Genomic DNA, 13,334 nt, shown 5'->3' with positions numbered 1-13,334 from the left:
GAAACCAATTAAGCTACTTTTCAATTATCGTTGAATTTCAAAGTTTTAGAAAAAAGATTAATGAATTAACTTTATACAACAAAATGTGATTTTAGGTAAACTGGTTTAGGTTGGAGCAGCAGTACAATGGTAAGGAACACTAGAACATTTTAGAATTAGGCTTATTTGCAATGTAAAATTTATAATGCAAATTTTACATTGTAGCTTTAACCTGTAGTATACTTTGAAGAAACCCAATTCAATTGAATATTCACACACACACTTTTGACTGAAAACTAGAAACAAGAGGAAGAAACACAAAATTATGGATCACTTTTTTTTATTATTTCACATGGAGAAGTGTCAGAATTAAGAACAGATCAAATCCACAGGTCTTCTTCAACTAATACCTGATTTGTTTCAAAAGGTTTGGTAGGTGATGTTAAGCAATACCAGGATCACAGTTAAGACAACACCTTCCCTTTGCAGTCTTATTTCCAATTAAGGTAAGCCACAGAAAGTGAAGGCATTGCGCAACAGTAACAGCCATGCAGGACAAGGAAAATTAAGGTAGTTGCATTCAACTACAACATCACTGCGGGGCTTCATCTTCAATGACTTCTAGTCTACGAGGCCCGTACAGTAGAACATAGGCTATGTGCCAGTCACCACCGCCAGACAGTTTCAGAATATCTTCAGGCACCACAACGCTGACTTTATCGTCGTCAAATTTAATCCACTCATCTAAAAATTAAAGCAATACAAATGAGAAATGGGAACCTTCACATTTAAGAACAAAACAGATGTCAGTTGCCCTACAGATTTACATGCAGATCTCAAGGACTGATGTCCAAATTTATTTCAAAACGGTCATGTCAGCATGGAATGCAGTTGCAACAGGCAAGATGTGCAACTGCTATGGTTAAAACCCACAAAAACTCATACATATAACATTAGAGGTTTATGAATGAAGCCAACAAAGGCTGCCAAGTGTTACATCTATTAATATATAAAACTCTCGCCCAAAATTCCGAAACGGAACTCCGTCCGGCTGTCACATTTCTTCCATTGATTCCCTGCAACTCCGAAACTGGACGCAGAATCGCCGACATCTTTTCCATTTCGGTAGAGATTTCACTTTTCTTTCTAAGTATCCGCTCCTCATTACATTCCGTCGTGTTTAAGTACACGTTTTTAATCAAATCCTAACCCCCCCCCCCCAATATTTCAAAACTAAACTGGCTTCACACCCACAGAACCTTCACCAGCCCCAGCCCCTGCTGAACGTTCCATCGTGTGATGTCACAATGCCCAATCTTCACATATGTCCAATCGGAATGGATTCATTTACATATGCCTATGCAGGAGCCCAAGCCAATGGTGAACGTTCCATCGTGTGATGTCACAATGCCCAATGTTCAAAGACATCGTTGCCATAGAGGGAGTACAGAGAAGGTTCACCAGGCTGATTCCTGTTATGTCAGAACTTTCATATGAAGAAAGACTGGATAGACTCGCCTTGTAATCGCTAGATTTTAGAAGATTGAGGGGGTATCTTATAGAGACGTTTAAAATTCTTAAGGGGTTGGACAGGCTAGATGCAGGAAGATTGTTCCGGATGTTGGGGAAGACCAGAACAAGGGGTCAAAGTTTAAGGATAAGGGGGAACGCTGAATCGCCGACATCTTTTCCATTTTGGTAGAGATTTCTCTTTTCTTTCTAAGTATCCGTTCCTCATTACATTTCGACGTGTTTAAGTGTACGTTTTTAATCAAATCCTAACCCCCCCCCCCCCCCCCAATATTTCAAAACTAAACTGGCTTCACACCCACAGAACCTTCACCAGCACCAGCCCCTGCTGAGCGTTCCATCGTGTGATGTCACAATGCCCAATCTTCACATATGTCCAATCGGACTGGATTCATTTACATATGCCTATGCAGGAGCCCCAGCCAATGGTGAACGTTCCATCGTGTGATGTCACAATGCCCAGTGCTCATAGACATCGTTGCCATAGTGACAGTACAGAGAGTCAGATGTGGGCCGAGGAGCCTTCAAGACAACATGAGATGTTCCCATATTGTGTGAAAATATTTACGTCATTCACCCCTGAACCTCGATAAGAACACCACCTGCACATCTTAATTAAATTAGAGAAAAACGGAAAAGAGGTCGGGCATTTACACTTTTAAGGCTCTGTGTGTGTCGAAGCATCGTGTGTGTGATGCCGCACCGCTAACCCCCCCACCACCCCCCCCACGCGTTGCCGAGACGGACCCGACTTCGACGACTTCAAGATACGATATTTTAAGACGGCAGGGACCCGACTTCGACGACCAAATCTCCCCTGGGGGCTACAGGTAGGGAACGGTCTTTATGCACTTTTCCAACTCTGTGTGTGGGGGTGGTTAGTGTGTGTGAGGCGCCCGCCCCCCACCCCCCCCCCCCAGTGGGGGCTACGGGTAGGGAACGGCTGCGTTGGGGGATCAGACCCAACGGGTTTGCCATTGGTCGTCGTGTTTAAGTGCACGTTTTTAATCAAATCCTAACCCACCCCCCCCCCCCCAATATTTCACAACTAAACTGGCTTCTCACCCATAGAAGCAGCACCAGCCCCAGCCCCTGGTGAACGTTCCATCGTGTGATGTCACAATGCCCAATGTTCAAATACATCGTTGCCATAGAGGGAGTACAGAGAAGGTTCACCAGACTGATTCCTGGGATGTCAGGACTTTCATATGACGAAAGACTGGATAGACTCGGCTTGTACATGCCAGAATTTAAAAGATTGAGGGGGTATCTTATAGAAACTTACAAAATTCTTAAGGGGTTGGACAGGCTAGATGCAGGAAGATTGTTCCAGATGTTGGGGAAGTCCAGAACAAGGGGTCACAGTTTAAGGATAAGGGGTAAATCTTTTAGGACCGAGATGAGAAAAACATTTTTAACACAGAGAGTGGTGAATCTCTGGAATTCACTGGCACAGAAGGTAGTTGAGGCCTGTTCATTGGCTGTATTTAAGAGGGAGTTAGATGTGGTCCTTGTGGCTAAAGGGATCAGGGGGTATGGAGAGAAGGCAGGTACAGGATACTGAGTTGGATGATCAGCCACGATCATATTGAATGGTGGTGCAGGCTCGAAGGGCCGAATGGCCTACTCCTGCACTTAATTTCAATGGTTCTATGTTTCCCTCTCCGAAACCCCTCTCCCACCCATCCCTCTCTCCCCCACCCCCCTTCCCTCTCTACGCCACCCCCTTCCTCCTACCCCTCTGTCCCTCTTCCATCACTCCCCCTACCCCTCTCCACCTCCCTCTCCACTCTTTCCCCTCTCTCCCCCACCCCTCTCCCCCTCCCTCCCTCCTTCCCTACCTCCCCATCCTCCCCCTCCACCACATCTATCTCCCCATCCCCCTCTCTCACCCCCTACCCCGCTCTCCTTTCCCTCCCAAATCTGTCCCATTTCCTCCACCTCCTCTCCCCTCCCTCCCCTCTTCACATCCCCCCTCCCTCCCCCCACCTGTGTGTTTGGGGGTTGGTTAATATGAGTTTGATGCCGCAGCCCCCCCCTCCCCCCCCCCCCCCCTGCAAAACGCCGTTGGGGAAACAGACCCAACGGGTCTGCACTTGGTCTAGTTTCATCTAAAATGATAGCAATGTTGAATTGCTTCAGTTTGACATTGAGCAGGAATAAAAGCCTCTTCCTAATATTTAGATCATGCAATGTGATTGTATCAAGCAAGAAAAAGTACCTGATTTTCTTCTAACCCAAGCTACGTAATGACCAGATGAACTGGATCTGCCTTGATGCGTTAGCACTGCCATAAGGTCATAGTATCCACTGTTATTGGAGCCTAAATCTATTAAAATAAAACAATGTTTATAGTATTTTTTTAACTATAATGGAAAAAAGAACACATTTAATTCCTATATTATTACATTTCTAATCTTAGTTACACGGAGCTTTAAGAAGACACTAAACAGACCCAGTACATGCATTTTACGAGTTTAACTCAGACCAATTTTGTGACAAGTAGAAACTCAGCAGTTCGATTGCAGATGGTATTGTTTGGACTTGAAAGGAGTCCTAAATTGATTTCAAGAAAATGTTGCGAAATTGTATTTTGAAATGTTATACAAACACTTACAGCAATCATAACTTTCTTTATCTTTCTACCTCAAGTTTTTTTTTATATAAAATAAAATACTTCAGACCTGGGAAAAACTTCCAGCTCATTCAGCATATCCAGAACAGTTGGTCCAGGAGAGAAAAAGCAAACTGTTTCTCCTGGCTACTTAGCAGCATGTTACAAATGTTTTCAATGTAAACCAAAATATTGCTGCACAGCCTGAAGCAAGTGCTGGATGTTACTACAATCTAGCATCTTTCAACTTCAGTAATTATCGATTATTTTACACTGCAGAATACCAAAAAAGCTTCACATTAGAAGAAAAATACTAATCCACATACCATCAGGGAAATAAAATGGCTCATACTTGACGTCTTTTGGCTCTCCACTTCCATTTTTAGTGCTAGTCTAATGATAAAAATGAAAATGTAATCAAATTAGTGCTTTATCAAACTTTAGTGATTATGAATGATTGTTGAGTAAATAAAATGCATTATTACGACAAATAAAACTTGCTAAAACATATGTTAGACGATAATATATACAAAGTTTACCACCAAATACAACTTATTTTCAAATAACAATGTTTATGAAATTCTGCCAAAATATTGGCAACCAATTCTCCATAAACCAGTGTCAGAGTTCAATGTGATTCAATATAGCAGGGCATTCAAACTTTGTCCCCTACATGAAATCTGAATTCAGAATGTCTCAATTGTGCTGGTGCTACCCAACACACGATGCTGCTTCTGAACATGAAGTGCTACAAGATACAAGGAACATAGTGCAGTGAAATAGATAAAATGCATTTTCCTTTAGAAACAAATGTTGCCCAGTTTGATTCGAAATTAATTGCCCAATTAATTCTAAAATTACAATTATAGAAAGTGTTTGACGAAATCAATTCTGCAATATGATTATAGCATTAAAAAATTGCATTCATTTAATATATTTTTCAAATTCTATTGAATGACGTAGAAAATGAGAAATATGTTTTTTTCTATTCTGAAGATAGACACAAAAAGCTGGAGTAACTCAGCAGGACAAGCAGCATCTCTGGAGAGAAGGAATTTCAGGTCGAGGCCCTTCTTCAGAACTTTCTATTCTGAAGTTGTGCAAAGTGGTCCTGCAGAGTCATGGTGGTACAGCGGTAGTTGCTGCCTTACAGCACATGCAGCGCTGGAGGCCAGGGTTCAATCCCGATTACGGGTGCTGTCTGTACGGAGTTTGTACGTTCTCCCCCTGACCGCATGCATGGGTTTTCTCCGAGATCTTTGGTTTCCTCCCACACTCAAAAGATGTACAGGTTTGTAGATAAATTGGCTTGGTAAATGTAAAAATTGTCCCTAGTTTGTGTAGGATAATTTTAATATGCGGGGATCACTGGTCGGCGCGGACTCGGTGGGCCGAAGGGCCTGTTTCCGCGCTGTATCTCTAAACTAAACTAAGCTAAAAAAGAGCAAGAGCTTCACTGTACAAACAACTTTTACATGAAGTTACAAGAATAGGCCTTAATTTACCTTTGTCTGCACATCAACCTTTCGGTCTTCCTCTTCCTTGAATTTTAACCTATGTGGAACCATATTTTCTTGGAGGCTTGGTACACATAGTTCATATACATCCAGCATTAAAGGAAACTTGACATCCTGAAGACAATTACAAAACACATTTTCTATTTACAATTGCAAAACTAAATTACTAATACATTAATGTGCCTTCAAAGACTTCTAATGCACATTTATTTGCTAAAATGCTATGCTGCAAAGTCTAACAATGGCAATAACAAACGCCAAATGCATGCAAAAAGTTTATCACAAAGCTATCATTTCAACACTAAGAACTGAAATCGCCATTGCCAACACAAATAACCAGCATGTAAGTTTGTTAAATTGTAAAAGTATCAGGAGGGAAGCCCCAAGGTAGAAAGCAAGACAGCTGGACTGATCCAATTAAAAATACAATTACTTGCACAGTAGAGAAAAAGATGTTGAGTGAGGATTGATACAATTTAGTAGATTTTTTTAATACAATGAACAGGAAACTTACTTTTGGCTGCTGATACAGTGATCAATCTAAAACTGCTATCAACTGAGATTTTCTTTTAGTAAAGTACACACAGAATGGACAGCAGAGGAACAGTCTGCAGATGGGGAGGAGTGTGATTATCTGTAATATCTGACACCAAGCTGTATCTGCAGACTGCAAGTGCCATCATTCACTCAGTGGTGTCTGGCGGTTATCAAAATAATCATACACAATGGAAGGTAGACAGAAATGCTGGAGAGACTCAGCGGGTGAGACAGCATCTATGGAACAAAGGAATAGGTGATGTTTCGGGTCGAGTCCCTTCTTCAGATTGATGAGAGGGTGGGGGTGGGGGGGGCGCGGGAAGAAGAAAGGAAGAGGCGGAGACATTGGGCTGCAGGAGAGCTGGGGAGGGGAGGGAGGGAGAAAGCAGGGACTACCTGAAATTAGAGAAGTCAATGTTCATACCATTGGGGTGTAAACAACCCAAGCAAAATATGAGGTGCTGCTCCTCAAATTTGCAGTGGGACTCACTCTGGTCATGGAGGAAGCCCAGGACAGAAAGGTCGGATACGGAATTGGAGGGGGAGTTGAAGTGCTGAGCCACCGGGGGTTCGGGTTGGTTAATGCGAACTGTGTGGAAGTGTTGGGCGAAGCGATCGCCAACCCTGCGCTTGGTCTCACTGATGTAGAGCAGTTGACACCTAGAGCAGCGGATGCGATAGATGAGTTTGGAGGAAGTGCACGTGAACCTCTGTCTCACCTGGAAAGACTGCTTGGATCGTTTGGATGGAGTCAAGGGGGGAGGTAAAGCGACAAGTGTAGCATTTCCTGCGCTTTCAAGGGAAAGTACCAAGGGAGGGGGTGGTTTGGGTGGGAAGGGACAAATTGACCAGGGAGTTACGGAGGAAGCGGTCTCTGCGGCAAGCCCAAAGGGGAGATGGGAATATGTGGCCAGTGGTGGGATCCCATTGGAGGTGGCGAAAATGTCAGAGGATTATCTGTTGTATGTGATGGCTGGTGGGGTGGAAGGCGAGGACAAGAGGGACTCTGTCCTTGTCACAAGTGGGGGGATGGAGAGTGACAGCGGAGCTACGGGCTATAGAAGAGACCCTGGTGAGAGCCTCATCTATAGTTGAAGAGGGTAACCCCCGTTCCCTAAAGAATGAGGACATCTCCGATACCCGGGTTTGGAACACCTCATACTGGGTGCAGATGCGGCACAGACGGAGGAATTGGGAGTAGGGGATAGAGTCCTTACAGGAAGCAGGGTGGGAAGAAGTATAGTCCAGATAGCCATGGGAGTCAGTGGGTTTGTAGTAGATGTAGGTCAGTAGTCTGTTACCTGCAATGGAGATAGTGAGGTCTAGAAACGGTAGGGAGATGTCGGAAATGGTTCAGGTGAATTTGAGTGCTGGATGGAAGTTAGTGGCGAAATGGATGAAGTCAGTGAGTTCTGCATGGGTGCAGGAGGTAGCACCAATGCAGTCGTCAATGTAGCGGAGGTAGAGTTCAGGGATAGGGCTAAGGTACGCCTCGAACAAGGATTGTTCGACGTACCCTACAAAGAGGCAGGCATAGCTAGGCCCCATGCGTGTGCCCATAGCTACGCCTTGGATTTGGAGGAAATAGGAAGAGTCAAAGGAAAAGTTGCTGAGGGCAGAGGAGAGTATCGATAGACAGGGATTGGTTGGTTCTGCAGTCGAGGAAGAAACGCAGGGCTTTAAGCCTCCAGCTGGGGGATGTCATGCAATGGAAATCAGTTTCTTCTTTTTCATTTGTTTCAGTAAATTTAAATGACCAATTATTCTACTTTATGTGAGAAGGGACACAAAATTTGGAAAAAAGTAATCATGTCTAACTCTCCCTGCAAGGTTTGACTCCAGTAAATTTAAATAACAAATTATTTCATCTTAAGAGAAAAGGGACATGAAATTTGTAAAATAATGTTTCCAGTAATGATGTGTAACTCTCCCAGCCAAGTTTGACTCCAGTAAGCATACAGGTCAATAAAACCTGAAAATACTCAGTGCCTGTAATCAATTAAATACTTGTTATCCATGTTAACTATAATAACGAGCACATTGCAGTTAATTTAATAAAGGATAGCCATCATTTTTTTTGTGTGTGTGGTGTAATTCAAGCCACCATTTGTATTATTTTAATTGAATTAGTTTCCAAAGCACCAGCGTCTGCTGAGCAACCTAAAAAAATGAATTGTTTAAAACATTAAACCAAGACCATTCAATGAAATGGAGATCCGGAGAAATAATGCAGAAACTGTCCTTCCAGACGTGCCGTGGTCTGTCAATAGATTACAAGTACAAACCTTGAGAACTTTGGCATTTACAGACTCTTTTTCCTTGTAGAAAAACCTCACCATCTGAACTGTCAGGTAGGCAGGCAAGCGGCATATTTTAGACTAAATTAAAAGAAAAAAATGTTTACTGCTAGTAAATTTCAGTCAGAACACAGCACACAACATTTACCCAATAGAAAACCATAATCATTTGTTCAATTTGTGTAACTTTTATACAGTCTACCAGAAGATCAAAAATAGGGATGTCCGCAAGATTGTACAATTTTCAATTCCATGATCAACTCAGCAAACAAACATTCATGCCTGCAGGCAGCAAAACTTTTATTAATCAACAGGCAATCAATCATCAAATGCTCACTTCATCCGCAAATATAACATTTATACGACGTCTCCTATGTCCCGCGACTCTGCTCTCACTCACCCTCACCTCAAACGTAACAAGGATAGAATTCCTCTGGGTCCTTACCTTTACCCCACCAGCAACACATCATTCTCCGACATTTCCGTCACATCCAAACTGATTAGCCATCAGTCACATCTTCCCGTCCCCACCCCATTCCCATCTTCTGAGGAGACTGCTCCTTCAGCAACTCCTTGGTTTGCACATCCCTTTCCACCTAAACCACCCCCTCCCTAGTTACTGCCCTCTGCAACTGCAAGAGATGTAACACCTGTCCCTCTACCTCCTCCTTCATCCCCATCGAGGATCCCATCAGACTTTCCAGATGAGAAAGAGGTTCACGTGAACCTGCTCTAACCTCATCTCCTGTATCTGGTGTTCCCGATGTGGCCTTCTGTACATCGGCGAGACCAAGAGTAGAATCGGTGGCCAAGAATAGAATCGGTCGGCAAGGCTTAATGCATCTCCCAGTTGCTAACCATTTTAACTTCTCTTCCCACTACCATACTGTCCTGGGCCTTCTCCATTGGCAGAATGAGATCACACGCAAACTGGAGGAAGAGCACCTCATATCCGCTTACAACTCAACGGTATGAGCATTGAATTCTCCAATTTTAGCAAATAATCAACCCCTCCCCCCCCCCCCCTCCGTGGCGCACCTGAACTTGCACCAATTTCTTCCTCCCCTTCCTCTTCCACCTACATTCCCTCCTCTTGCTTCACAATTCTCAACTCTTCAATCCTTTTGTCTTACACCTTCTGCCTTCTCATCTCTGTCCTTTGTCCATCCATTTGTCTATTAAAACCCTCTTCACCTGTTTCCACCTGTGCTTGCCAGGTTTTGTACCTGCCCCTCCTCCTCCTCCTCTCTTCCAGCTTTCTCCCCCACCCTCTGTCTGAAGAAGGGTCCCGATCCAAAACCTCATCTATCCATGTTCTCAAGAGATGATGCCTGACCTGCTGAGTTGCTCCAGCAGTTTCTCTTTTTTTTTTTTTAAACCATTTATAGACTTATTATACTTACAGATTTGATATACAAGGCATTTCTTTGCAACGTAGGAGAATGCTTGGTGATTTCTTCTTGAAGACGCTGACAAAGTAAAAATAAATTTATTTGCAGATCTAGTACATTGGTGCAGTTTTGACAATACTTAGCAACTTTCAGCTACAAAAAATGAAATACAATAAAGTTTTACATTTTAATTGTGCAGCCATTTAATAATAAAGCGATTTGCAATCCATCTGTTTTCTCATGCTATAACCAATCTTTTTTTTGGAGCCTTTACAAATTTGAAATTTTAGCACTTACCAGCTTTAGTCCTGTGAATAGATATTTGACTTCTTGATTTATGAAACAACTAAGTTGAAGCTGAGTCTCCTTGCCTTTTGTGACATCCTCATCTTCAGCCTCTGTGCACTTCATGCTTTATGAAAGTTATTAAGGATAAACCTGAAAGACAACACTGTCAGAAAACAGTGCTGTCAAAGCAACAGATGAACAACTCCCTTGAATCTTGAACAGGATTAAAATGTTGTATTACAGCATGCCTGCCCTCAGATCAATTTCTTCCAAAGTGTTCCCGACCACAGTGTTTTGGCATGAAACTGACATGGTTTTGTACAAAAGAGCCTTTCCAACCACAGGTCAGTCATACAGCATGGAAACATGCCTTTTGGCCCAACTCGTCCCATCTAAGCTAGTACCATTTACCTGCATTTAGCCCGTATCCATCTAAAGCTTTCTTATCCAGGTGCCCGAGAAAATTTGGACAAAATTCCTCCACTGGTGCTGTAACACAACAATGAACTAAAATTGCATAAAAGCACTTCTAATATTTTTCCACATCCCAACAACTCAGCTCTGGATTTATTTTTAAGAAAAGGATACGTGGTTTCATATTCTACACCAAAGAATTGGTCAATTAAATTTTTCTTGGGTGTTGAGGCTGTTGCTCCCTCTGAATTAGTCTACAGGGAAGAAGAGTAATAAATAAACTAAGAAAATGTTAGCATGTTAACATGAGAAATAATATAGACCAGGCACAATTCACCACAATTTTAAACAACAGAACCATTATTAGTTTGTAATAATCTATACCAAAAAGAGTCTGCTATTAAACTCTAGCATTTATGTCTTCATATATATCTGGCTATGTGTGGTTAAAAAAATAATTCCATGAATGTAACCTTAATTCAATGTGCACACACCTAACCCAATCCTGCCCTGCACTATAAAGTGCTTGAGCAATTCTGCTCCAAGTAACATCTCTGAACATCAATTCTCCCTCCCTAAAAATGAAAACATTAATTAGTTTTATTAACATATACAATGCAAAATTTTCCCCCTCGCAATTTACGGGTGTGCCTCGATGCTGCCTTCCCCAGGACGTATACCTCATCCACAGTTAATCATATCCTTACAACTATAAAACTCTGATTAATTGAGTGTGCGTGAGCAAGTTGACATCTGCTCGAAAAAAACGACGCTCTAACGGTAAAATGTTTACATAGTCTGGTAGACATTTATCCTGTGGACTCCGAAATTGTCTAACCTGAAAAATTCATGCTTTGTTTCTCAAGTTATTAATCAAAATGTTCAAAAATCTGAAATAAAAAGGTCCGGCTTTGGCTGATGACGTGACAATGGTTCTGCACGCTGTGTTTTCCACGCGCTTCAAGTGACGTCAACCGGCCGCCCGGGGCCGCCCACTGCTGCCGCCCTCTCCACTTCCCCCCATCTCCCCCTCCTCTCTCCCCCCAGCCTTCTCTCCCCCCCCCCCCCCCGCCTTCTCCCCTCCCCTCTCCCCCACCCCCTTCTCTCTCTCCCCCCCCCCTTCTCTCCCCCCACCCCTTCTCCCCCCCTCCCCATAATTCCACAAATAATGTTGGGTGAATATGGCCCATTTATCTCCAACCAATATCTGTCTATTTTTAGGGTACAAAAAGGGTACCTCTAATATACACTTACACCACTACTCACGGGAAGAAAGTAGAGGTGCGACAAAGAGGCCAATAATGTCACTTCTAATCACTATTCATTACTGGAAATGAATGTATTGGCATTTGTTAAATGCATATACACTATAGTGTTCCCCATGGTGAAATCATACCCACATTCATAAAGTTCACGGCTTTACTGATCACAAGGATAAACCGCAGTGCACTATTGGAACTATTTAAGAACGATTCAATATCATCAGAAGTGTTGAGACGGAAAAAAAGTACACTAAATCCATCCCTACTCCCAATTCCTCCGTCTCCGCCACATCTGCTCCCAGGATGAGCTGTTTCACACCACGGCATCGGAAATGTCCTCATTCTTCAGGGAACGGGGGTTCCCCTCCCCTACTATAGAAGAGGCTCTCACCAGGGTCTCTTCCATACCCCGTAACACTGCTCTCTCCCCATCCCCCCACGCGTAACAAGGGCAGTCCCCCTAGTCCTCACCTTTCAACCCATTAGCCGTCACATACAACAAATAGTCCTCCGTCGTTTTCGCCACCTCTAACGTGACCCCACCACTCGCCACATCTTCCCATCTCCCCCCCTGTCTAGTTTCCGCAAAGACCGCTCCCTCTGCAACTCCCTGGTCAATTCTTCCCTTCCCTCCCGCACCACCCCCTCCCCGAGCACTTTCCCTTGCAACCGCAAGAGATGCTACACTTGTCGCTTTACCTCCCCCCTCGACTCCATTCAAGGACCCAAGCAGTCGTTCCAGGTGCGACAGAGGTTCACCTGCATCTCCTCCAACCTCAATTATTGCATCCGCTGCTCTAGATGTCAGCTGATCTACATCGGTGAGACCAAGCGTAAGCTTGGCGATCGTTTCGCCGAACACCTCCGCTCGGTCAGCATTAACCAACCTGATCTCCCGGTGGCTCAGCACTTCAACTACCCCTCCCATTCCGAATCCGACCTCTCTTTCCTGGGCCTCCTCCATGGCCAGAATGAGCACCACCGGAAATTGGAGGAGCAGCACATCATATTCCGCTTGGGCAGTCTGCACCCTAGCGGCATAAACATTGAATTCTCTAATTTCCGGTAGCCCTTGCTGTCTCTTTCCCTTCTCAGCTCTCCCTCAGCCCTCGGGCTCCTCCTCTTCCTTTTTCCTTTCTTCTCCCCCCCACCCTACATCAGTCTGAAGAAGGGTTTTGGCCCGAAACATTGCCTATTTCCTTCGCTCCATAGATACTGCTGCACCCGCTGAGTTTCTCCACCTTCGATTTTCCAGCATCTGCAGTTCCTTCTTAAACACTAATGATAATTAATGTACCCATGCCAATTTTTCAGCAAACTACCAGTCTTTCTCTCATGTTATAACAAATTACAATCGTAGCACTGTACAGAGGGAAAACACAAATACAACAGGTTGTTGGCTGCATTTTTACCTCCATTGGTGCATCTAATTCCATAGGGTCAAGCTTCTGTTGCAGCACCCTCATGACCTGTATCCAACACTCATTAGCATCCTAAAAGGGATA

At 43.6% G+C, this 13,334-nt stretch overlaps 1 protein-coding gene and 1 long non-coding RNA gene across 2 annotated transcripts in view; one reads left to right on the top strand and one right to left on the bottom strand.

Moving 5' to 3' along the window:
* Window positions 1-302: 302 nt before the first annotated feature.
* Window positions 303-13,334, bottom strand: part of usp14 (ubiquitin specific peptidase 14) — a 34,713-nt gene continuing 21,681 nt past the window's right edge. The window contains exons 8-16 of the mRNA XM_033019635.1: window positions 13,242-13,322; window positions 10,742-10,821; window positions 10,163-10,277; window positions 9,878-9,943; window positions 8,463-8,555; window positions 5,629-5,754; window positions 4,450-4,516; window positions 3,731-3,838; window positions 303-723 (exon numbers count right to left, since the gene is read on the bottom strand). Coding sequence (XP_032875526.1) covers window positions 572-723; window positions 3,731-3,838; window positions 4,450-4,516; window positions 5,629-5,754; window positions 8,463-8,555; window positions 9,878-9,943; window positions 10,163-10,277; window positions 10,742-10,821; window positions 13,242-13,322 — 888 coding nt within the window. The 3' untranslated portion in view covers window positions 303-571. The remainder of the gene's footprint in view (window positions 724-3,730; window positions 3,839-4,449; window positions 4,517-5,628; window positions 5,755-8,462; window positions 8,556-9,877; window positions 9,944-10,162; window positions 10,278-10,741; window positions 10,822-13,241; window positions 13,323-13,334) is intronic.
* On the top strand, window positions 720-3,737 carry LOC116972206. Its single transcript, XR_004411739.1, has 3 exons — window positions 720-969; window positions 2,866-2,873; window positions 3,615-3,737. It is a non-coding gene; the product is annotated as an uncharacterized LOC116972206 (long non-coding RNA).

Source organism: Amblyraja radiata, chromosome 4 (genome assembly GCF_010909765.2).
Source record: "Amblyraja radiata isolate CabotCenter1 chromosome 4, sAmbRad1.1.pri, whole genome shotgun sequence".
Lineage (NCBI taxonomy): Eukaryota > Metazoa > Chordata > Chondrichthyes > Rajiformes > Rajidae > Amblyraja > Amblyraja radiata.
This window is presented reverse-complemented; position numbering and strand designations above follow the sequence as displayed.